Raw genomic sequence first — 23,001 nt, 5'->3', positions numbered from 1 at the left:
GAGCAAAAGCATCTACACTTCCCCCTCCGGATTTGCGGTTTCCATATCTATGGATTCAATTATTCGCAGTTTTAAAACAAAAAATGCTTTTTCATTTTTCGGGCTATTTTAAGCCCTGTAAAGCCCCCCCCCCCTTAAGCCTTACCTGGTGGTCTAGCGGGTTTTTGGGGTAGGAGTGTTCTTCCCACGCTCCTGCCCCATGCAGATCGCTCACAGGAAATGGCTGCCTTGAGCTCCCGTAGTCTCTCGAGCCATTTCCTGTGAGCGATCTGCACGGGGCAGGAGCATGGGAAGATCGCTCTTGCCTGAAAACTTGCTAAACCACCAGGTAAGACTTAATGGGGGGGGAGCTTTCAAGGCTTAAAATAGCCGGGGGAAGCGGTGGTTAGGGGCAGAACTGGCCCAAATATTGTTCGTGGTTTTTTAATATTCGCAGGCCAGCTCTGCCCCTAACCACCGCGAATACGGAGGGGGAAGTGTAGATTGATTTGGAATCAGTTATCAAGTAAAACTAGGCTATATAGTGATTGTATTTCTACAAGGTGATGAAAACCTAGCTTTTTATTCTTGGGTTTTATTTGTTTGTTTTAAAAACATTGGTTTCCTTTTGGCTAGAATTCAGATGTTGATTTATGGCTCCTTTTACTAAGTTGTGCTAATTAGCAATTGCTAAATACCATGCAGCAGGTTATATTCCTATGGGCTGTATGTTCTTTAGTGCACACTAAATCTGTTAGCATGCCTTAATGATTTGTTCGAGGGTGGTCTCATTTTAGGGTTTTACTGGATGAATTGCACTGATTTGTGATGGTGCTTCTATTCTGCAAATGTGGGGTAAATTTGTATGTCCTACTCTTCTGGAACTAGTGTCACAGTGATCCAGGGGAATAAAAGTCGAATTAAATAAAAGGCAATTCAAAAATGTGTTAATTTTCTTTTAATTTCAGGTTGCTTCACAGCGTATCAGCTCAGTGGATCTTTCTTGCTGCAGTCTGGAGCACCTTCCTGCCAACCTTTTCTATAGCCAGGACCTCACACACCTAAATCTGAAACAGAACTTCCTGAGGCTTAATCCTGCACCCTCACCACACAGCGAGCTCAGTGACCTTCAGAGGTGAGGACAGTCTTTTCTTATTGCTTCTGTGTCGAGGTGCCTTTCAGGTTTTGCCATGTTTTTTGGTGCCTTTCAACTTCCAAGCTGTGTCTTAGTTCTGTCAGTAATGTATGGAGACCTGTGGAACAGATGCATAAAGCCTCCATTGATGACTCTTTCATTTAGAGTGGTTCTAAATGAAACATTTTTTTGCAGGTAATATACGAAGGTTTTTAGCCACTGCTGTTCCATGCGTTGAAGGTAGTGACTGAAATTCCTGTGTTAATGAGCTTGCTGGTATTTAAACAAGCTCATTCGTAATTCCATCTATTGCTCAAAGAAACAGCACAGGGAAAACCCCTACCCTATGGGCTATAAACTACAGACAGCTCTGAGCTGTCTGTAGGGTTCTGTGCTAATATTTCTGTCTAAGTGCCTGAGCATTAATTGGCTATCTCCCTCTTCCCTTTGCTCCCCAAAAAGCTTTAAATAGTTCCTGAATAGTCCAGTAGAACCCTCCTGACACCCCCTGGTGGTCCCGTTGACTCCTTAATTGCCCCTTCAACGTTGAAAATTTTCCCAGTGTTCCAGTGGACCTCTGAACCTCCCTCCAACCTTGAAAATTCCCTGGTGACCTAGTGGACTCTTTCTGACCCTTCTCCAACCGACCTGACCCGGCGGGCCCTTGGCTGGGCCCCTAGTAAACACTTTGCCCTGGTGGCCTAATGAAATCCCCTAACCTCATACCTTTGATTGAAGGCAGAAGGAAGACCACCTTTCTCCTGCCTCTCCTTGGACCACCATTGTCAAATTAGCTGCACCCAGACCATGCCCAGTGCATCCTGGGAAGAATTGAGAGAGGCCTACTTATGGTGGGTGGGTTGGGGGGGGGAAGAGACCACCAGAGAATTCTCAAAGTTGAAGGGTTGGTCAGGAGTTCACTGGACCACAGGGGAGTTGTGGAGGGTTTTGGGTCCACTCATTGGACATATGTGCTTACTACACAGCTCTTGTGGGCTTGTGCCAGTTAGGTTTGCATGCTCTTTAGTGTTGTCCAATAGTTGGTAATTTTGACTTGGTAGTGGAGCTGATGTGTTCTAGCACTGTTTCTAGCACCGAGGAGTTTTACTATTATTAGTATTAATTATTTCTATAGCGCTACGATGTACGCAGCTCTGTACAGAGTCACAAACAAGACAGTCCTTGCTTGAAAGTTCTTACAGTCTAAACAGACAAGACAGACAAGCAGGATGTTATGGATACAGTTAAGGGGAATGGTTAATCTGCTGGCTGGGTTGGTGGGCAGTGAAGTAGGGTTATGGATTGAAAGCTGTATCAAAGAGGTGGTTTTTCAGTCTGCTTTTAAACAATGTAAGGGAAGGGGCTTGATGGGCAAACTCTTGTAACTTATTCCAGGCTTAGGGGGCAGCTAGATGAAAGGAACAAAGTCTGAAATTGGCAGTAGAGGAGAAGGGTAGAGCTAAGAGCAGCTTATCTAAGGAATGGAGTTCTCTTGGAGTTGTATAAGAAGAGAGGAGAGATATTGAGTGGCAGCAGAATGAACACACTTGTAGGTCAGCAATAGGAGCTTGAACTGTATGCAAAGGCGGATAGGGAGCCAGTGAAGTGATTTAAGGAGAGGGGTGACATGAGTGTAGTGAGGTTGGTAGAAGATGAGTCATGCAGCAGAGTTTCGGGGGGGGGGGGGGGGGAGCAACACTGCGGGAGAACAGTTAGAAGTAGATTGCAGTAATCTAAGCATGAGGTTACGGGAGTGTGGGCAAGGGTCCAGGTAGTGCGCTAAGAGAGGAAGGGGCGAATTTTGGTAATGTACAGATAGAAGTGACAGGCCTTAGCAGTTTGTTGGATGTGTTTAGAAAATAAGAGGTCGTAATTGAAGACAACTCCAAGGTTGCAAGCAGAGAAGACTGGAATGATGATAGTATTATTTATTGAGATGGAGGAAGAAAGAGGAGCAGCTCAGTCTTGGGCATATTTAGTTTCAGATGACGGCAGGACATCCAAGCAGCAATGTCAGCCAAACAGGCAGACTTTTTCTTGGACTTTAGGTGACATTTCGGGTGTAGAGAGGTAGATCTGGGAATCATCAGCATATAGCTATGGAAGTCATGGGAAGAAATCAGGGCATCGAGGGAAGAGATATATAGAGAGAAGAGGTCCTGAGACAGAACCTTGGGATACGTCAACCACTAGGAGGGTAGCAGCAGAAGAGGACCCACCAACACATCACTAAAAGTGCGATGAGAGAGGTAGGAGGCAAACCAGGAGAGGACAGATTTGCAGAATCCAAGCGAGGACATCGTATCGAGGAGTAAGCTGTAATTAACAGTATCAAAGGCAGCAGACAGGTCAGGAAGGATGAGGATTGAGTAAAGGCCCTTACATCTGGCCATGAACAAGTCACTGCAGACTTTGGTGAGGGCAGTCTGTGGAGTGTTGGGGACAAAAGCCAGATTGTAGAGGATCAAGAATCTGTTGAGTTGAAAGGAAGTCCAGGCAGCGACGGAGAACAGCACACTCAGGTAGCTTGGATAGGAATGGAAGAAGGGAAACAGGGCGATAGTTGGACGGGCAGGTGGGGTTCAGCAAGGGTTTTTTGAGAAGTGGCTTAACCATCGCATGTTTGTAGGCAGCGAGGACAGTTGCAGTGGAAATGGATAGGTTGAGAATATGGCAGATGGGAGGGATAACAGTTTGTGAGATGGGGTCAAGTAGAGGGGTGGGAATAAGGTCTGAGGGGCATGTAGTAAGCTTGGTTGAAGACAGAAGTTGTGCTGCTTCTTCCCAGTTTGTTTTTGCCATTTCTTTGATTTTTTTTCATAGTATTTTCTTTTCTTGGGAGTTTCTCTCAAATTTTTCTTCCCTTGTTTTGGGTGTTTGGTCCTCCTTCAGCTGGATTTCCAGCCAGAAGCATCAACTCTTTCAGTTACTAAATAAATCGACACTTGAAGGAAAAATTGATTCATTTGATCTCACATCGGCAGTTTTCCTTTTATGTCAAAGCCTTTGAGTGGCTTCAAGAGATGCTCTTGGTGCAACAGGGCCATATCAGTCCCGTTCTTTTCTGTTGTGCACATAAGTTCTTCACCTGCTAAACTGTACCGTTCCTCCAGGTTTTTGCAGCCCAAATGCATGACCTTGCATTTCTTAGCATTAAATTTTAGCTGCCAAATTTCAGACCATTCTTCAAGCTTTGCTAGGTCTGTCTTCATGTGGTTCACACCATCTGGGGTATCTACTCTGTGGATGATACCAAAATCTGCAATAAAAAGACAAATCTTACCTGACAGCTGTTCAGCAATATCGCTTATAAAAATATTAAAAAGAACAGCCCCAAGAACAGAACCTTGAGACACCCCACTGGTAACATCCCTTTCCTCAGAGCAATCTCCACTGACCACTACCTACTGTTTTCCACTCAACCAGTTCCTGACCCAGCCTGTCACTTTGGAGCCCATCCTGAGGGCACTCAGTTTATTTATTAGATGTCTGTGTGGAACACTGTCAAAGGCTCTGCTAAAATCTAAATACACTACATCTAGCTCACTCCCTCTATCCAATTCTCTGGTCACCCAGTCAAAGAAATTGATCAGATTTGTCTGACAAGACCTACTTCTAGTGAATCCATGTTGCCTCCAGTCCTGTAATCTACTAGATTCCAGAAACTTTACCATTCTCTTGTTTTAAAAAGCGTTTCCATTAATTTGCTTAGCACAGAAGTCAGACTTACCGGCCTGTAATTCCCTACATTTTCGTTACTTCCACTTTTGTGTAGAGGGACCACATCCACCCTTCTCCTGTCCTCCGGGTACCACTCCTGAGTCTAGAGAAGCATTGTAAAGGTCAATCAGCGTAGCCACCAGATCTTCCCTAAGTTCCTTCAGCACCCTATCACTTTGTGTACCTTTTAATTTAGCTAGCTCCTCACAAACACAACCCTCTGAAAATTGATCAGGGTCTACTACTACTCCATCCCTATTCACATTTGTTTTCTGTGGTCCCGCTCCCGGCGCTTCAGCCGTGAACATAGAACAGAAATATTTGTTAACATTTGTTAAGCAATTCAGCCTTTTCTTTAGCAGCTTCTATATATTTTTCCCCTTCACCTTTGAGTCTCACAATACCACTTTTGCACTTCTTCCTATCACTGATATATCTAAAAAATGTCATGTCTTCCCAATTTACTATGTCAGCTATTTTTTCTTCCATTTATATCTTTACTTTCCTGACTACTCGATCTGCCTCTCTCAACTTTTCCAGATATTTTTGCCTGTCTTCCTCTTTCTGCGATCTTTTGTAGTTTATGAAAGCTAACCTCTTATTCCTTACCTTCTCAGCTACTACTTTTTTTTTTTGTTTAAGTTTTTTATTGATTTTTTTCATTTAACAAGTGTCATAAATTTTCATACAATTATCTTAATAATACACTTGATATTTCTATAATGTATTTTATACATAACATTTCTTATCTTATATTTCTTATGATTTTATATATCATATAACTGCAGTGGCGTACCTAGGGGGGGGGCGGGGGGGCGGGCCGCCCCGGGTACCAGCCCTAAGGGGGTGTTCCCGGCCTTGCCGTTCAGTCCCCCGCCACCCCCGAAGGACCGCTCGCCCCCCTGACCTTCCTGCACCACCTGTGAAGCAGCCCGCAGCAGGATCGCGAAGTCAGCGTCAGCATCCCTGCGCTGCTTCCTGCGCCGCGATCCCGCCCCTCCTCTGACGTCAGAGGAGGGGCGGGACCGTGGCGCAGGAAGCAGCGCAGGGATCGCTGACGCTGACTTCGCGATCCTGCTGCGGCTGTTCATAGGTGGTGCGGGGAGGCCAGGGGGGCGAGCGGTCCTTCGGGGTGGGTCGGGGCATCAGGCCTTCAGGGTGGGGCGGGCGGGCAGGCAAGCAGGCTTTCAAGGGGGAGGGGGTGACAGGCAGGCAGGCAGGCCTTCAAGGGGGGACAGGCCTTCGGGGGGGGTGCAGACCTTCAAGGGGTGCAGGCCTTCAAGGGGGGCAGGCAGGCCTTCAGGGGGGTGCAGGCCTTCGGGGGGGTGTAGGCCTTTGGGGGGGGTGCAGACCTTCAAGGGGGTGCAGGCCTTCAAGGGGGGGAACAGGCCTTCAAGGGGGGAAAGGCAGGCAGGCCTTCAAGGGGGGGACAGGCCTACAAGGGGGGGGGGACAGGCCTACAAGGGGGGGGGACAGGCCTTCAAGGGGGGGTGCAGGCCTTCAAGGGGGGTGCAGGCCTTCAAGGGGGAGACAGGCCTTCAAGGAGGGGAAAGGCAGGCAGGCAGGCCTTAAAGGGGGGACAGGCCTACAAGGGGGGGACAGGCCTACAAGGGGGTGGGACAGGCCTTCAAGGGGGGGACAGGCCTTCGGGGGGGTGCAGACCTTCAAGGGAGTGCAAGCCTTCGGGGGGGGGGTGGTGCAGTCCTTCAAGGGGGTGCAGGCCTTCAAGGGGGGGAAAGGCAGGCAGGTAGGCCTTCAAGGGGGGGACAGGCCTACAAGGGGGGGAGAAGCTACAACGGGGTGGTACAAGCCTTCAAGTGGGGGACAGGCCTTCGGGGGGGGGGTGCAGACCTTCAAGGGAGTGCAGGCCTTCGAGGGGGGTGGTGCAGGCCTTCAAGGGGGTGCAGGCCTTCAAGGGGGGACAGGCCTTCAAGGGGGGAAAGGCAGGCAGGCAGGCCTTCAAGGAGGGACAGGCCTACAAGGGGGGGGGAGAAGCTACAAGGGGGTGGGACAGGCCTTCAAGTGGGGGACAGGCCTTCGGGGGGGTGCAGGCCTTCGGGGGGGTGCAGACCTTCAAGGGGGGGGACAGGCAGGCAGGCCTTCAAGGGGGGGACAGGCCTACAAGGGGAAGGGACAGGCCTTCAAGGGGGGTGCAGGCCTTCAAGGTGGGACAGGCAGACCTTTAAGGGGGGACAGGCCTTTGGGGGGGGGACCATGATTTAGAAGTACACGGAGGGAAGGGGGGTGTTCAAAGAGACATGCATATGCCAAACTTTGGGGGGGGGGAAGAAATAATGGGTCTGAAAATAGAGGAGAGGGAGAGAGATGATGGACCATGGGATTTAGGGAGGGAAGGAACAGAAAGGGAGAGAAATTGGACACAAGGGATGGTGTGGAGGAGGGATAGAGATACTGGATAGGAGGGTAATTAGGAAAAGAAACGGAGAGATGGTGGACTCTGGGATGGTGGGGAAGGAGGGAGAGATGCCGGATGAAAGGGTATTTAAGAAAAGGTGGATCTGTGGAGGGAGATGAAAAAAAAGGAAAGATACCAGACTTCCTGGGAAGGGAAGGGAAATGGAAAGGGAGGACAGAGTTGGCAGATGGATGGTTAGCATGCAGAAAGAAGGAGACCCTGGCAAGCAAGTTATCAGAAGAAAACCAGAGCCTTGGACCAACAAGATTTGAAATATAACCAGACAACAAAAGGTAGAAAAATTAATTTTATTTTCTGTTTTGTGATTATAACATGTCAGATTTGAAATGTGTATCCTGCCAGAGCTGGTGTTGGACTGCAAACGTGAGCTAGGATTTAACAGAAAGAGGAAAAGTCCTTTTTGTTTCTTTATTTTATTTACACCACAGCGCCAGTGTGGTTAGGAGAAGCCAAAGGGGGTGAAAAAGCTATAAAACCCACCAGGAGTTTTGAAAAAAATCACCCAACTGGGCAGGAAAATCGAATTGAAAAACCAATTCAATAGGGCTGAATCGAATCAAAATTTTTTTTTCCTGTATCTGGCAGCATTAGTTTGCGCTACTGTCTTAGACTTTAGGACCTGGGATTGGGGAGAGATGGCATCCTCAGTACTTTATAATGCAAGTGAAACGAGGATTTGGTCAGACTTTTGAAGGGTCTGCAGAAAAAAAATATTGTATAGGCCGGGGACATGAGACAGCAGGAAATGGGAACTTTTCTTCCTTCTATTTTTGTGAATGGAAAGGCTGAGGATGTCAGAGAGGTCAGTTAAAATATGTGCTTTATAAGAAAATATAATAATGTGTTTTATAAAGTTTATAGCATAGCTGGCCTACCCAGTGAGGTGTTCCTAGTGGTGATGGTGGCAGCGTGTCAATGTGTTGAGAGGAAGAGGTGGTCTGGGAAATTCTGCTGAGCAAACTCCGGGCCCATTTCCACCCCCCAGTTAGTCCACTCCACTCAACTGATTCACACACTGAGTGGGTCTTTGGGTGTTGTTTTGGGATCTCTTCCAGTGGTTTATCTCCTTCTGGTCCAAGGAAGGAAACTTTGTTATCCTTAGCATTGACCTACAGAATATGTTTGTAACAGCGCTGCTTGTGTGGCATTAGGCTATGTAGTGATCGAAAGAAAAAAACAGACCTTTGCACATTTTTGCACTATATGGTGGGTGTATGAGGAGATTCACATTTCCTGCACAGCTAAGTCCATGTGAAGTTACCTTGTGCTGTATTTGACATCTAGCAAGGTCTCTGTTTGAAAGGAAAGATCTAAACTTAAAAATGAAGTGGCCAGAAGTTATGGTAAAAGCAGATAGTGTAGCTGGTTTTAAGAAAGATTTGGACAAATTCCTGGAGGAAAAGTCCATAATCTGTTATTAAGACATGGGGGAAGTGTCTGCTTGCCCTGGATCGGTAGCATGGAATGTTGCTACTCTTTGGGTTTTCACCAGGTATTAGTGTCCTGGATTGGCTACCATGAGAATGGGCTACTGGGCATGATGGACCATTGGTCTGACCCAGTTAGGCTATTCTTATGTTATGTTCTCATCTGTAGGGGCCTTTGTTTTCACTTCTTATTTTAATGTATTTTTTTTCTGGGAACTTATCAGTGTTTTTTATAATGGGAACAAAAATGGAAGAGAATTAATGTGTGTGGAATGGGGGGTAACTAATTTCTTCAGCTAAATAATTCAATCCATTTCAAACAGACATAGGAGAACTTGTGCACCATTCACACACCCTCCAACCAAAAACGTCAAAAGAAAAAAACTGTTCGACAACCTCCTAGCCCACAGGTGTCAAAGTCGGTCCTCGAGGGCCAGAATCCAGTCGGGTTTTCAGGATTTCCCCAATGAATCTGCATGAGATCTATTTGCATGCACTGCTTTCAATGCATATTCATTGGGGAAATCCAGAAAACCCGACTGGATTCCGGCCCTCGAGGAGGGACTTTGACACCCCTGTCCTAGCCATTCGAGCTGCAACACTCGACCCCCAACTCTACAACCAATTGATATCAACCACAGACTGCAAAACCTTCAAAAAGAAATAAAAACCCTTCTATTCAAAAAACACATAAAACCGAACTAACACAATCAGAACTGTCCCAAGCATCACCTGCAACTACTCCATATGTACTTCTAATGTCATGACAATTTAGACATAATTTATGTTATGTTATGTTTGGAATAATGGTTACATATATGAGGTTCAATAAAAGAAAATTTTCACTGCCTGTTTCTATTCTGACCATTTATTCCATTTCATGGTTATTGCAAAAAAAAAAAAAAAAAAAATTTTTTACATATGGGGGGGGGGGGGTGTGTCAAAAAATGATGGGCCCCGGGTGCCACATACCCTAGGTACGCCACTGTATAACTGTAATTATTTTTCTTATAAAATTATACAACATATATATTGTAATGATTTTATCAATTATTTTTTAAATTATTAATCTTTTTCCCCTCCCTTTATTACATTGTTTTCATGTAAGAATATCATCTATTAATAATATTTTATTTATAATTTATAATAAAGAGTATAAATCCCCCTACCATATCCCCTCCCTCCCTTTCTTCTTTAACTATTTTCTTATTATGGGAAAATAAAATTCAATTATTACAATATTTTGTTAATGGTCCCCAAATCTTTTTGAATTTATCCATATATCCTTTTTGTGTTGCAAATGTATGTTCCATTTTATATATATGGCAAACTGAGTTCCACCAAAAATTATAGTTCAATCTGTCACAATTTTTCCAATTGTGTGTAATTTGTTGTACTGCTATTCCAGTCATTATAAATAAAAGTTTGTTGTTATTTGATGAAATTTGACTTTGAGATCTCATTGCAGTACCAAATAGAATTGTATCGTATGTCAAGGCTACAGGATTTTCTAACATCCTATTGATTTTGGGCCAAATTGATTTCCAAAATGTTAATATGAATGGACAATAGAATAAAAGATGATCTAATGTCCCTGCTTCAAGATGACAATGCCAGCATCTATTAGACTTAGAGCTATCAATTCTATGTAAACGTGTAGGAGTCCATAAAGCTCTATATAAAATAAAAAACCAAGTTTGTCTCATAGATGCTGACAGTGTACATCTTATCCTCCAAGACCAAAGTCATGGCCATTGAGATGCATTAATCTGATGCTTAATCTCAATGCTCCAAATATCTCTAAGACCATTTTTTTTCTTTTTATATATAAATTCAGATATTAATTTATACCACCTTGCGGCCTGGTGACCCATGGAATCTATCTGAAAACATAAGAATTCTATATTATGATAATTATTAAGATTTTTCCATTCAGGGAACCCTACCTGAATGGCCTGCTTCAATTGCATCCATCTGAAATATTGTGATTTATTCAAACCAAATTTATTTTGCAATTGTGAAAATTCAAGCAGTTTACCTTTATTTATTACATCTTCTAAAATCCGAATTCCAGCAATCATCCAATGTTTCCAGATAATTTTAAAACCGCCAACTTTGATCTTTGGATTGAGCCATATTGTTTGAGTCGTTGATTTAGTTATTGGAATAGGAGTTAGATTACTTATATATCTTATAGTTTTCCAAGTATCAACCAATATTTTGTGATCCTTATATAACCTTGGCATTTGAATACTGATAACATGACTTAGACGTAAAGGAAATATTAATCTCCATTCTAACCAGAACCAATCTGGTATATGTTCAATGGGTTCTGGGAGGATCCAATACATACCCTGACGCATAATATAGGCTTGATGGTACCTATAAAAATTTGGAAAATTTACCCCTCCCTCTGCAATTGGTCTTTGTAATGATACTAGAGCAATTCTGGGGGGTTTTCCAAGCCAAATAAATTTTGTTAACATCTTATCCAGTTTTTTATAAAATGACCCCTGAAAAAAAATTGGTATCATACCCATTTGGTAACAAACTACTGGTAATATCATCATTTTTACAGTTTGTATTCTCCCCCACCAGGATATGCACAGAGGATTCCATTGCTCACACATTTCTGACACTTTTTGTAATATATTTTTTTCATTAATTTTCATTGTCTCATCTATAGTTTTTGTAATCCAAATTCCTAAGTATTTTATTCCTTCTTCTTTCCAAATAAAAGAAAATGAATCAAATAGACTTTTTGTACAATGTACATTGAGTGGAAGTACTTCTGATTTATTCCAGTTTATTTTATATCCTGAAAATTTTCCAAATTTTTCAATCAATTCAAGCAAATTTGGAATGGTTGTTTCCGGATTTCTCAAATAAAGTAAAATATCATCAGCATATGCTGATAATTTATATTCTCTATCTGAATGTGGAATACCCTGTATCTCCCTTGTTTGTTCTATAGCTAATAACAAGGGTTCTAAAACGATATCAAAAAGCAGTGGAGATAGTGGGCATCCTTGTCTAACTCCCCTTTGCAAAATAAATTTTTCTGAAATATTATTATTGATGTATAATCTAGCAACAGGGGAGTTATACAATGCTTTTATTATTTGTATAAAACCGGATCCTATACCAAACCATTCCATTGCCTGAAACATGAAGGTCCATTCCACTCTATCAAAAGCTTTTTCAGCGTCTAATGAAATAGAGAATGTTGGGTCATTAATGGATTTTGTCAAATATAACATGTGATGTGCCAATCTAGTATTATGAGATGAATGTCTTTGAGCAACAAAACCTGTCTGATGCATATCAATAATGAAAGGGAGAGCTTTAGCCAATCTTAATGCTAATGCCTTGGTCAAAATTTTTCCATCTACATTTATTAAAGAAATAGGTCTATAATTTGAAACCAAAGTGGGATCTTTATTTGGCTTAGGTAAAACTATAGTTATTGATTCAGCCATAGTACCTATGATATAACCTTTATTTAGTTGTGTCTGATATAATTTTAATAAATAGGGCATTGTAATGTTTTGAAATGATTTATAAAACTCTACTGTATAACCATCTCCACCTGGAGCGGATCCAACCCTAAGGGACTTCAATGCTGTATCTAATTCTTTTAAGGATATTGGTTCTTCTAAACTTCGTTTTATATGTTCAGGAATTTTCGGTCCTTTTATTAACTTTAGAAATTCTAAACCATCTTTTTCCTTTTCTGAATAAGGCTCGGAAGAATACAATTTTTTATAGAATTTCAAAAATTGTTTCATTATGTGATCATTGTGAGATAACATTTCTCTATTCTCATTTTGAATTGCAATTATTTTTGTTTTCTTTTTTTTTTGCTTTGAGATAATTTGCTAGCATTCTTCCCGCTTTATTTGAATTTCCATAATACAGAGCTTGTTGTACAAATCTTTTCTAATGATTTTTGAAGAAATTTCATTATATTTACCTTTAGTTTTTAACAATGCTTGTTGTGTCAAATAATCCCATTTTTCAATTAATTTTGATTCTAGAGACTTTATTAGTTTTTCTAATTCTGTAAATTGTTTTTTTTCTTTTTTTATTTGCATTGCTGAATAAGAAATAATTTGTCCTCTAATGTATGCTTTAAAAGCATCCCATAAAGTCTCTATGGAAATTTCTTCTATATCATTACTTTGAAAATATTCTTCCATTTTTTTCCATAAGATTTGTACAAAAGTCAGTATCTGCAAGCAGTGTATTATTTAATTTCCATATAGGTTTATTTCTATTTTGATCTATTATTTTAATTTCAATCCACACTCCACCATGATCTGATAATATAATTGGATCAATGATAGCCTGTGTGACTTGATGTACTAATTGATTAGAAACAAAAATATAATCTATTCTAGAAAAAGAGTTATGGACTTGTGAACAAAACGAAAATTCTCGACCATCAAAATGAAGTATGCGCCAAATATCTTTTAAATCACAAGATTGTACCAAATTATCAAGTCCTAATGATTTTATAAATCTTTTCGGATTTTTATCCATCAATGGATCCATCACAGCATTGAAATCTCCTGCTACTATTAAATTTGAAGTAGCTAGTGGAAGAATTAATTGTTGTAGAGTTTTAAAAAATTCATTTTGATTCGAATTAGGGGCATATATATTAAAGAGCGTCATGGTGGTATTTCCCATGTCCATTTCTACATATATCCATCTTCCAAGAGGATCAGCTGCCTTAAATTTAAATGAAGCAGTACATTTTTTATTTATTAATATAGCAACACCAGCTTTTTTTTCCTATTGCTGCAGAAAAGAAACATTGTTTGACCCAATTACCTTTTAGCTTTATGGATTCATTATTTGACAAATGGGTCTCTTGTATGCAGCATATATCAGCGTTTTGTCTTTTTAAAAATAATAATGCCTTTTTTCTTTTAATCGGGTGATTGAGACCATTAACATTTAAAGAGATTATCTTAAGATCCATTATATATTATTGTAATTTGTAATATAACAATCCCATCTTCAGTGTTTTTAATAAACTTTATTTTCCCATATATAAGATAGTTTGAAGAATTTCCTATTTTGCCCGTACCCTTAAAATTTAATACCCTCCCTTTCCCTCCCTTCCCACCCCATATATATACGATCACTTGGAAACGCAAAATAGATCAGGTCTGACATTACTCCATTACAAGCTAAAATATTATAATTTTATAATTATTACTCCATATTAATAACATATCTTATCATATCATTTACTGAATTAGTTTATAATTTTATATCTTTGTTTTCTTTTATATTTACTTTCAAAATTCTATATATTCTTTTATTTCTTTAGTATATAAGGAATTGCCTATATTTGACAACCTCCCTTTACTTTTATCTATCTTATCTAATGAGTATATTTGATTTCCAATTTCTTTTTTTTTTTAATATATAGTTCTCTATTTTTTTTTTATTTTTTTTCCCCATAAAGAAATATTATCTTAATTTTACTATGTTATATCTACAAAGCAATATTTTCACCTAGAGACAACATTACAATCTCTCATATATGAATGTCTTTTCTTGAAGGTCTAAATATGGTTGTATATTACTATATTATTTAAATTATAGCAACCTTTTGGGCTGAATTTCTTGGGGTTGTCACACATTGCATTTCTATCATAGAAGAGATCACAACATTTATATTTATCAAAGTAACCTCCATCAGATTCTAAATAGGTTTTTTTTTTTCTTTTACAATTGTATATATTATAGGTGGAGGTGGACTTTATCAATATCTTGTTGTAATATCTTGAAAATAAATAGCCTTTCAATGTATCGATTTCTAACCAATTGATCAGCAGTAAGCAGTAATGATTACTTTCATAGTAATACAAAAAATTTAAATATCAGGTCTTTTTATAAGATAACAATAATTTGCTCATTTATGTTTTATCTCCAATGCAGCATTTTTAAAGTGAACCAAAAATAAATATAAGAGAGTCATGACTATGAGGGCTGCCATCTCTCCATAATTTTAAAGATGACCTTCGTCCTTTTATCTTAATTTGTAGTGATGTCTACCCTCTTTTTAAATATATAACTTGTATCCTATTTTGCTCTGAGCTTAGCTTTTTTTTTTTTTTTTGGTGTATTGCTGGGTTTTTATTTATTTATTTATTTTTTTCATCCACTTATTAATTGTAGAACTAAGCATTTATTATATCAGAATTCTAAAAAGCTGAACTTATTTACATCACTTGAGGTCCATTTTAGACAGATACTTGTACCATGCTCAGTTCTCAGGAGCCCTTGTATTTTGCAGGACTACTTTAACCAAACCCTGCACAACCATCTTCCTACTCTTCTCATAGTGCATGAGACTGAGATATGAGCCATGGACCTCTTCAGAGTTTTTACCTCTGCTGCAACCTACATTTCCTCTCCTGTATACAAAGGGGTTAAGAACTGGATTTCCTGAGACACTAATATACACCTCTTTCCAGGCATTTTAGTACCCAACACTGCTGATATAAGCCCGTTGATTAAGACATCATAAGTAATCGTCTTTTTAAATACTTTGGTTTTTGCATATTCTTTATCTGGATGCAATGGGTTGCTGTCCCCTGTTAACTTAGAAAAAGTTTCAATATCACTCTGTGTAAAGACTTTGCTGAGTTCTGCTCTGTCTCCAATCTGCATCTGCAAGCACCGGAGAGGTACTGGTCTGGAAAGCAAGGCAGAAACTGGTCCTCTTCTCAGTAGTTGTTGTCCTAGCTTTATCCTGGTCCACATTACGCAGTACGTAGAATCAGTCTTTCTTCTTCATTTTCGGTGCGCTTCTCAGCAAGAGGAGACTTCCTGCTTATGCGCAGTTTCTTTTCCTTTTACTCAGCGACCGCAGCACTTTCAGTGTTTTCTCTTTCCTTTCTTTCTTTTTCACTTCTCCCTGAGAGCACGAAGTGATGATGCCAAACATCTTTCAAAAGGCTGTCCCATTTCATTCTTCTGGTCTGCATATACTTAGAATTCTCTAGGTAAGTCAGTTTTTTTTTTTCCCCCCCACGTGTTTGCATTCTTTTTGAGCTTGTTCCATGCTCTTGTTTGTATTCTGTGTTGTTTTTTAAAGTAATTTGAAAGTTCCAGCATTCTAAACGGTGTATTTTTAAAGTATAAATTTTTTGTAGTGAAATTAATTTATAATTTATAATGGAATAAATCAAAGTGAAAAGTTTTTGATATCTTTTTAGTCTCATTGAAATATTTTAAAATAATTCCAATTTTCTTTTAAGAAGTCATTGGTTGTTCGTATGTGTCAAGGTATTCTGCTAATTTTTTAGGATCTGTAAAATTTTGTGTTTTATTTCCTAATGTTACCTTCATTATTGCTGGGTAGAGAAGTCCATATCTTGCCCCTAGTGTTCGTAGTTGGGGTCTTAAATCAAGAAGTTGTTTTCTTTTCTGGGCAGTTTCTCTAGCAAAGTCTGGTACAATATGTATCCGTGCATCTTGACATCTTAGATTTTTGTTTTCTTTAGCTAGCTGGCATATTTCAACTACATGTTGATATCTTAGTAATTTAAAAATAAAAGTTCTTGGTCCTTTTTGTGTGGTTGTTTTTTGTCCCGGTATTCTGTGTGCTCTCTCTATTTCAAGAGGCATCTTGGATTTTATAGGCAGTATCTTTGGGAGGAATTGTTGTAAGAAATTTATGGGATCATTTTTTTCCACTCCTTCCGGCATCCCAATAATTCTTAAATTATTTCTTTTTTTTCTATTTACACAGTCTTCCAGATCTTTCTTTAATATTTCCATTTCTTTCCATGCTTGTTTGTTTTGTATAACCTCAGCATGTACTTCTTCCGATTTTTCCTCCAAGTGTGTCATTTTGTTGTCTATTAGATCAACTCTTTTTGTTAATATGGCAACATCATCAATTGCCTTTTGTAGTTGTTTTTTGATTTCCAGTACTATGTCCTTTATTTGTTTTATTTCTGCCATCATATCTTGATCTTCTGAAGGCAATGGTACTCTTGATGGTGTCCCTGGCTCTGGCTTTGATCTTTTGTTACTGCTTGTTCCGGCTCCTGTATCGGTTTTATTTTGTTTGCCCGATGCCATTTTCTTCTTATCTATCGTTTTTTCCAGTAAAAATTAAATTTTTGGAATTGTATGTATGAAGTATTAGCTTGTCTGGTCTGGAGCTCAGCTATTACCCGACCATTTGCTTGCGTGTCCAAGTTCTAGAATCCTCAGCTACTACTTTTGAGAACCAAAGCGGCCTTCTTTTCTTTGTTTTACTTACTTGCCTCACAAAAAGGTTTGTTGCCCTTACAATAATTCCTTTCAGTTTTGCCCACTGCATTTCTACTCCTTCAGAAATTCCCAACCAGATAAAAATTTCTTAATGTAATCCACCTGTCCAAATAAAGTTATTTTTTTTTAAAGTCTAGAACCTTTACTTTTTAATGATCCTTCTCTATACCCATCTTAATATTAAACCATATCATGCAGTGATCACTGGATGCCATATGATCACTAACTGTAACATCAGAAACACTTTCCCTCTTTGTAAGCACTAAGTGTAGTGCTTACGTCCTGGATGGGTTGCATTACCAACTGCTCGGACAGTTCTCCTTGTAGAGATTCCAGGATCTCCCTACTTCTAGAAAACTCTACAATAGAGATACCCCAGTCAATATCCAGCATGTTAAAATCACCTATTAGTAAAACTTTCCCTTTTTTAGATATAGTCTGAATGTCAACTATTAAATCTTTGTCTACTTCTTCTGTCTGTAAAGGAGGCCTGTATATCACACCAATGTAAATATATTTATCATTCCCTCTTTCCAAATTGATCCACAGTGTCTCTTCCTTACCCTGCAGATCCTGCAATTGTGTGGCTTTAATATGATCTTTAACATATAACACTCCTCCATTTCTTTCTATTCTGTCTTTCCTGAACAGATTATAGCTGGTATAACTACCTCCCAGTCATGGTTCTCTGTGAACCACATTACCGTGATCACCACTTTATCCAGCTCATCATCTTCCATCACATCTTCTAGATCCAAAATCTTGTTTCCCATACTTTGAGCATTAGTATACTGTATACTGCTTTCCAGATAGTGTTTCCTGTTCCCATTCATGTAGAGGTATTCAGTGATTTACTTACCTGAGGGCATACTCAACCAGGGGCTTTGATCACCCTGCTCCATTGCTTCTATCTTAAAGCCCTCTTCTGTAGAATAGCCAACTTGCTGCCAATGACACTTCTTCCCTTCTTTGATAGATGCATACCATCCCTGTTCAGCAGCCCTTGGAAAATCATCCCATAGTCCAGGAAGCCAGAATGCTCTGTATCCACATAGCCATGGATTCATCTCCAGGATACAAGCTTCTCTGCCTTGGCTTTTACCTTCGACAGGGAGGATGGACGAGAATACCACCTGCACATCAGACTGCTTCACCTTCTCTCCCAGAGCCATGAAGTCAGTTTTGATACTTTTGCAGGGGTACCTGATAATATGGTACCTAAGTCTCTCCTCCTCGATGCAAATACAGGTCCTATTATCGGAGCACTTCCTTCTCATCAACATTGGTCCATCATCGAAGGAAACATAGGAGTCATTCCCAACGCTATCATCTGCACCATAGCCACCATAGAGAAGAGAGCAGATTCTGGAAGGAAGAGGGAACGAGAACAGATTAGTGAGAATGTTAATGTGGTAACACGCCGAAAGATAAGTCCACTGATGATAACCACTGTCTATCTATCAACAAGTTGTTAACAACACTAACTGTGTTTATGGGAATGTGTTTAATGGACTACCATACCACAGTAACATTGTTATTAACGAACAGTGTTATATAGATGAATGTCCGTTTTAAATATCAGCTATAACACAGCTTGCAGGAGTTTTTTGTGCTGATGATATTACCCTTTCCAGTTAGAGGAGGGCTCTCCCCCTAACGGGGTTCTGAGGCTTTTCCTTTTGCTATGAAGTGATACACACTGGTATTTTCTTCACGATCATGTTCACAGCTTTTTGGTTTAATTAAATAGAATTCTAGCTGTTAGGTTTGTGTCGAGTGATTATAGAGCCCCGCTATCTCCCTTTCTCCATTGATAATACTGTACTAACCTTTTTAACCCTACTCTGTTTTCTATCTTTTAACCAGTTTTTAATCCACAAGAGGACATTACCTCCTAGTCTATGACATTCAAATTTCTGCAAGAGTCTTTCATGAGGTACTTCATCAAATGCATTTTGAAAATCCAGATACACAATATTAACTGGCTCACCTTTATCTGTATGTTTATTCACCTCTTCAAAGAAATGTAGTAGATTAGTGTGACAGGATTTCCTTTGACTAAATTCATGTTGACTTTGTCTCTTTAATCCATGCTTATGTATATGCTCTATAATTTTGTTCTTTGTTCTAGGCAAAATGGTAGATACTATTATAATCATCAGACTTGCTGATTTATAAATTTCCCAGATCATCTCTGGGACCCGTTAAAAAATAAATGGCATTACATTGACTCCCCCCCCCCCCCTCCAATCTTCCAGTACTATGCTGAATTTTAAAGTTAAATTACAAATTATTAACAATAATTCTGTAAGTTCATGTTTCAATTCTGTCAGTACTCTGGTATGTATACCATCTGATCTAAGCAATTTGTTCCTCTTCAGTTTGTCAAATTGTCCTGTTACATCTTCCAGGTTTACAGAGATTTGTTTTTCTCTGACTCATCAGCATTGAATACTATTTCTGGCACTGGTATCTCCCCCACATCTTCCTTGGTAAAGACCGAAGCAAAGAATTAATTTAATTTTTCTCGTCTTCCCCGAGTGTCTGTCATCCCTTGGTCATCTAGCGGTCCAGCTGATTCTTTTACTGGCTTCTTTTAACATACCTAAAAAAGGTTTTTACTGCGTATTCTTGCCTCCAGTGCAATCTTCTTTTCAAGGTCTCTCTGCCTTCCTCATTGGCACTTTGCATTTGACTTGCCATTCCTTTTGCTGTCCTATTATAAATCTTTCTTCCATAGCTTCCTTTACCTCACTTGTTAGCCATTCCGGCTGTTGTTTTGGCCTACTTTCCTTCTTTCCCCTTCTCCCTCCCCACCTTCCTTTTTGGAGTTATTTGGAGACCGGAGTTTCTAGCCCTAGGAGGTTCTCTCTTGTTTCCTCTGTTCTTTGACTGGCTTTCTAATTACTCATTTGTTTGCTTGCCCCTAGAGTTTAGAGGTGGTTCATCTGTACCATTTTTTTCTCTGAAATTAGTAATACTGGCTGGTTCAGGGATGCACAGGACCCCATATAGGGTGATGTCACAGCCTTAATAAGAGGGAACAACCCACTTATCTAGACTGGTTTGGAGGTCTCAAGGAGAGAGAATTGGGTAAGATCTAATTTCTCCTTAGAGAATTGAATGCATTAAATAAATAGAAAGAGAAATTAAAAATAGATGAAGCAAGTAATAGTCATAGAAATACTAACCCCCCCCTCTTTTTTACTAAGGTGTGCTCTGCTTTTTAGCGTGCAGTAAACAGCGCTCCCTAAATGCTAACGCGTGCATGCTATCCTATGACCATGTTAGTGGTTAGCGTACACGAACATGCGCTAAAACGCTTGGTGCACCTTAGTAAAAAAGGGCCTAAGTATTTAAACAAAAAGGGATGTGCATGGCCAAAACAAATTTTGATTAGTGTTTGTGTATTATAAATTTTTCCCACTTTCCCGTTGAATGTGTTTTGTTTTTGCACACATTTTATCTTAAATATGTGCCTTTCAGAATACATAAATTTTTTTGCATGCGCAAATCTGTTGTATGCATGTTAATTCCTGGGTATACTCATGCACAAGTATCCTTAGAAAATAAATTTTTTAGTTGTCCCCAAGAAAACCCAAACACACCCTAATGAATCACACAGCTACAAATGAATGCTGTTTCTTGCTTCTCTCTGCAGGACTTGGAAAAAAAATTAACCCCTCCCCCCCAAGTCTTTGCTTCCTCTATAATCTGCAGTACCTTATCCCTTACTCGCCAGCAATCCAACCCAAACTAAGCACTGACCGCCCCCCCGCCCCCAACACACACACACACACACACACACACACTCTCTCTCTATCCTCTTACTGTAAACAAGAGGAAGGCAACACCGAGAAGGAGAAGAAAGATTTTTAATAAACAAAGAGGCTGTATAAATAGCAGTTTTAGTGAGTTCTGAGGCTTGTGCAAATGGTACTGTAGGCTCCTTTCTGTGAAGGGCGCATGAGTTCATAGCACCAAATGAAAAGTGAATCTTAACAAGTGAATCATCTTGAATAAGCTCCTTTTTAGTAGTTTATTTGTTGGGTCTGTGCCAGTGCTATTGCATAAGGCTGTTTTTCTTGGCTAGCTGTTAATGGGAGTTGGAAGACCAAATGTAATGGGAGTTGGAAGACCAAATGTGGCTATCTCTGGGAAAAGGTGACTAAAGTCATCAGAAAAAAAAGAGATTTTAATGAATTCTCTTAGAGCAATTTGTAATACCAAACCTCATCCTTTTATGTGAAAAATAAGTTACAGAAGTTCATACAAGTAACTTTTGCAGAATGCTAATGGATCTATGACACAATCAACCATTCTCAGTGTTTTGGATCCGCTACTTTGGTTTCCTTTTCCTAGAGATGGTTACAAATGATGAACCTGTCTTTGCTGTCCTGGTTCTTTAAATGATGCAATGCTGGCCTTCATAAGTGAGGCTAATGTTTGGATTTACAGCATGCAGAAAAGTATGTGTTGTCAGTAGCATCTCCCAACTTTTGTCATGAAATTTTTTCAAGTTTTATTAGGATTTTTATATACCGCCTATCAAGGTTATCTAAGCGGTTTTTACAATCAGGTACTCAAGCATTTTTCCCTCTCTGTCCCGGTGGGCTCACAATCTATCTAACGTACCTGGGGCTATGGAGGATTAAGTGACTTGCCCAGGGTCACAAGGAGCAGCGCGGGGTTTGAACCCACAACCCCAGGGTGCTGAGGCTGTAGATCCAACCACTGCGCCACACACTCCTCATATCAAGTACAAAAGCTCAGTGTCTGTCTTAGCTTGGACGTTGACCCAATCAAACATAGAACGCAGATGGTTATCAGGGAACTGTGTAAAAAAGGAACTGCAGACAGAGGCAATATACTCATTCCATAGATCTTTTTTTCTTTAAGGAAGGACTGTGGTGAAGGAAGAGATGTTTGAATGCTTAAGTGAAGTGCTCCATCAGAGTTTGTAGTTACCCCTGATAAAACAAGTGCTATGTAAAAGATACCTGTTTTCTGAACTCTGAAGTTGCACTTTAGTTTTGCTGCTGATAAAGTGAGAAAGTGATAAAGTTTCTCTCTACATGAGAGAGAATTAAGAACTGTGCCAGAGCGGGAGAAGAGGCCTGTTTGTGAGCTACTGAGATGGCTGGTGGACATTAAAAAAAAGAAATCGCCTCGGTCAAGGTCAATATGGTAACACTTCAAGATTTCAGTGAAATGGGAGCTAAAGTAATGAGGTAGAACAGTGTGAAATGGAAAGGCAAAGATAAGTCATGCTTCAACTAGAACAAACTGGAGAGAATAAAAAAATACTGAGGTAAATTGGAGGACTTGGAGAACAGGTGAAGCTAGAACAATTATTTATTTATTTCTTTAAAATTTCTAAACCACTTGAACCAAAGCGGTTTCCATATAAAGCATTCATAATATTTCTTCAGACACTGCTACGTTGCACACGTTGTAAAAACGATCACAGTCTAATATAGTAGATTCCACTTAAACATCACTAAAAATGTCTACACACTCAACAGTTAAACATGTTCTTTTCGTCTGTATTTACGAACGAAGACACAACCAACTTACCGGAACCTGAGCAATTCTTCAATGGAAATGAAGCAGAAAAATTAACATCCATGGAAGTGAGCCTTGAAGATGTGCGCAGGCAGATAGAAAAACTAAAAACTGACAAATCCCCGGGTCCAGACGGAATCCATCCAAGGGTTCTGAAGGAATTAAAGGAGGAGATAGCAGAACTACTGCAGCAAGTTTGCAACCTATCCCTGAAAACAGGTGTGATACCAGAGGATTGGAAGATAGCCAACGTCACGCCCATCTTCAAAAAGGGATCAAGAGGTGACCCGGGAAACTACAGACCTGTGAGTCTGACCTCGGTTCCGGGGAAAATGGCAGAAGCGCTGATAAAAGAAAACATCGATGAACATTTGGAAAGAAATGAACTTCTGATACCAAGCCAACATGGTTTCTGCAGGGGGAGATCGTGCTTA

General features: G+C 39.9%; 1 protein-coding gene across 3 annotated transcripts in view; it reads left to right on the top strand.

Moving 5' to 3' along the window:
• The window catches only part of PHLPP1 (PH domain and leucine rich repeat protein phosphatase 1), a 492,900-nt gene that overhangs the window by 295,968 nt on the left and 173,931 nt on the right, over positions 1-23,001 (top strand). For all 3 annotated transcript variants that reach the window (XM_033929324.1, XM_033929323.1, XM_033929325.1), the window contains exon 4: positions 948-1,114. In XM_033929324.1, the coding sequence (XP_033785215.1) occupies positions 948-1,114 (167 nt within the window). The remainder of the gene's footprint in view (positions 1-947; positions 1,115-23,001) is intronic.

The sequence above is a fragment of the Geotrypetes seraphini genome, chromosome 2, assembly GCF_902459505.1.
Source record: "Geotrypetes seraphini chromosome 2, aGeoSer1.1, whole genome shotgun sequence".
Taxonomy (NCBI): Eukaryota; Metazoa; Chordata; class Amphibia; order Gymnophiona; family Dermophiidae; genus Geotrypetes; species Geotrypetes seraphini.
The sequence above is the reverse complement of the archived record's forward strand: the minus strand, read 5'-3'. Positions and strand labels throughout refer to the sequence as shown.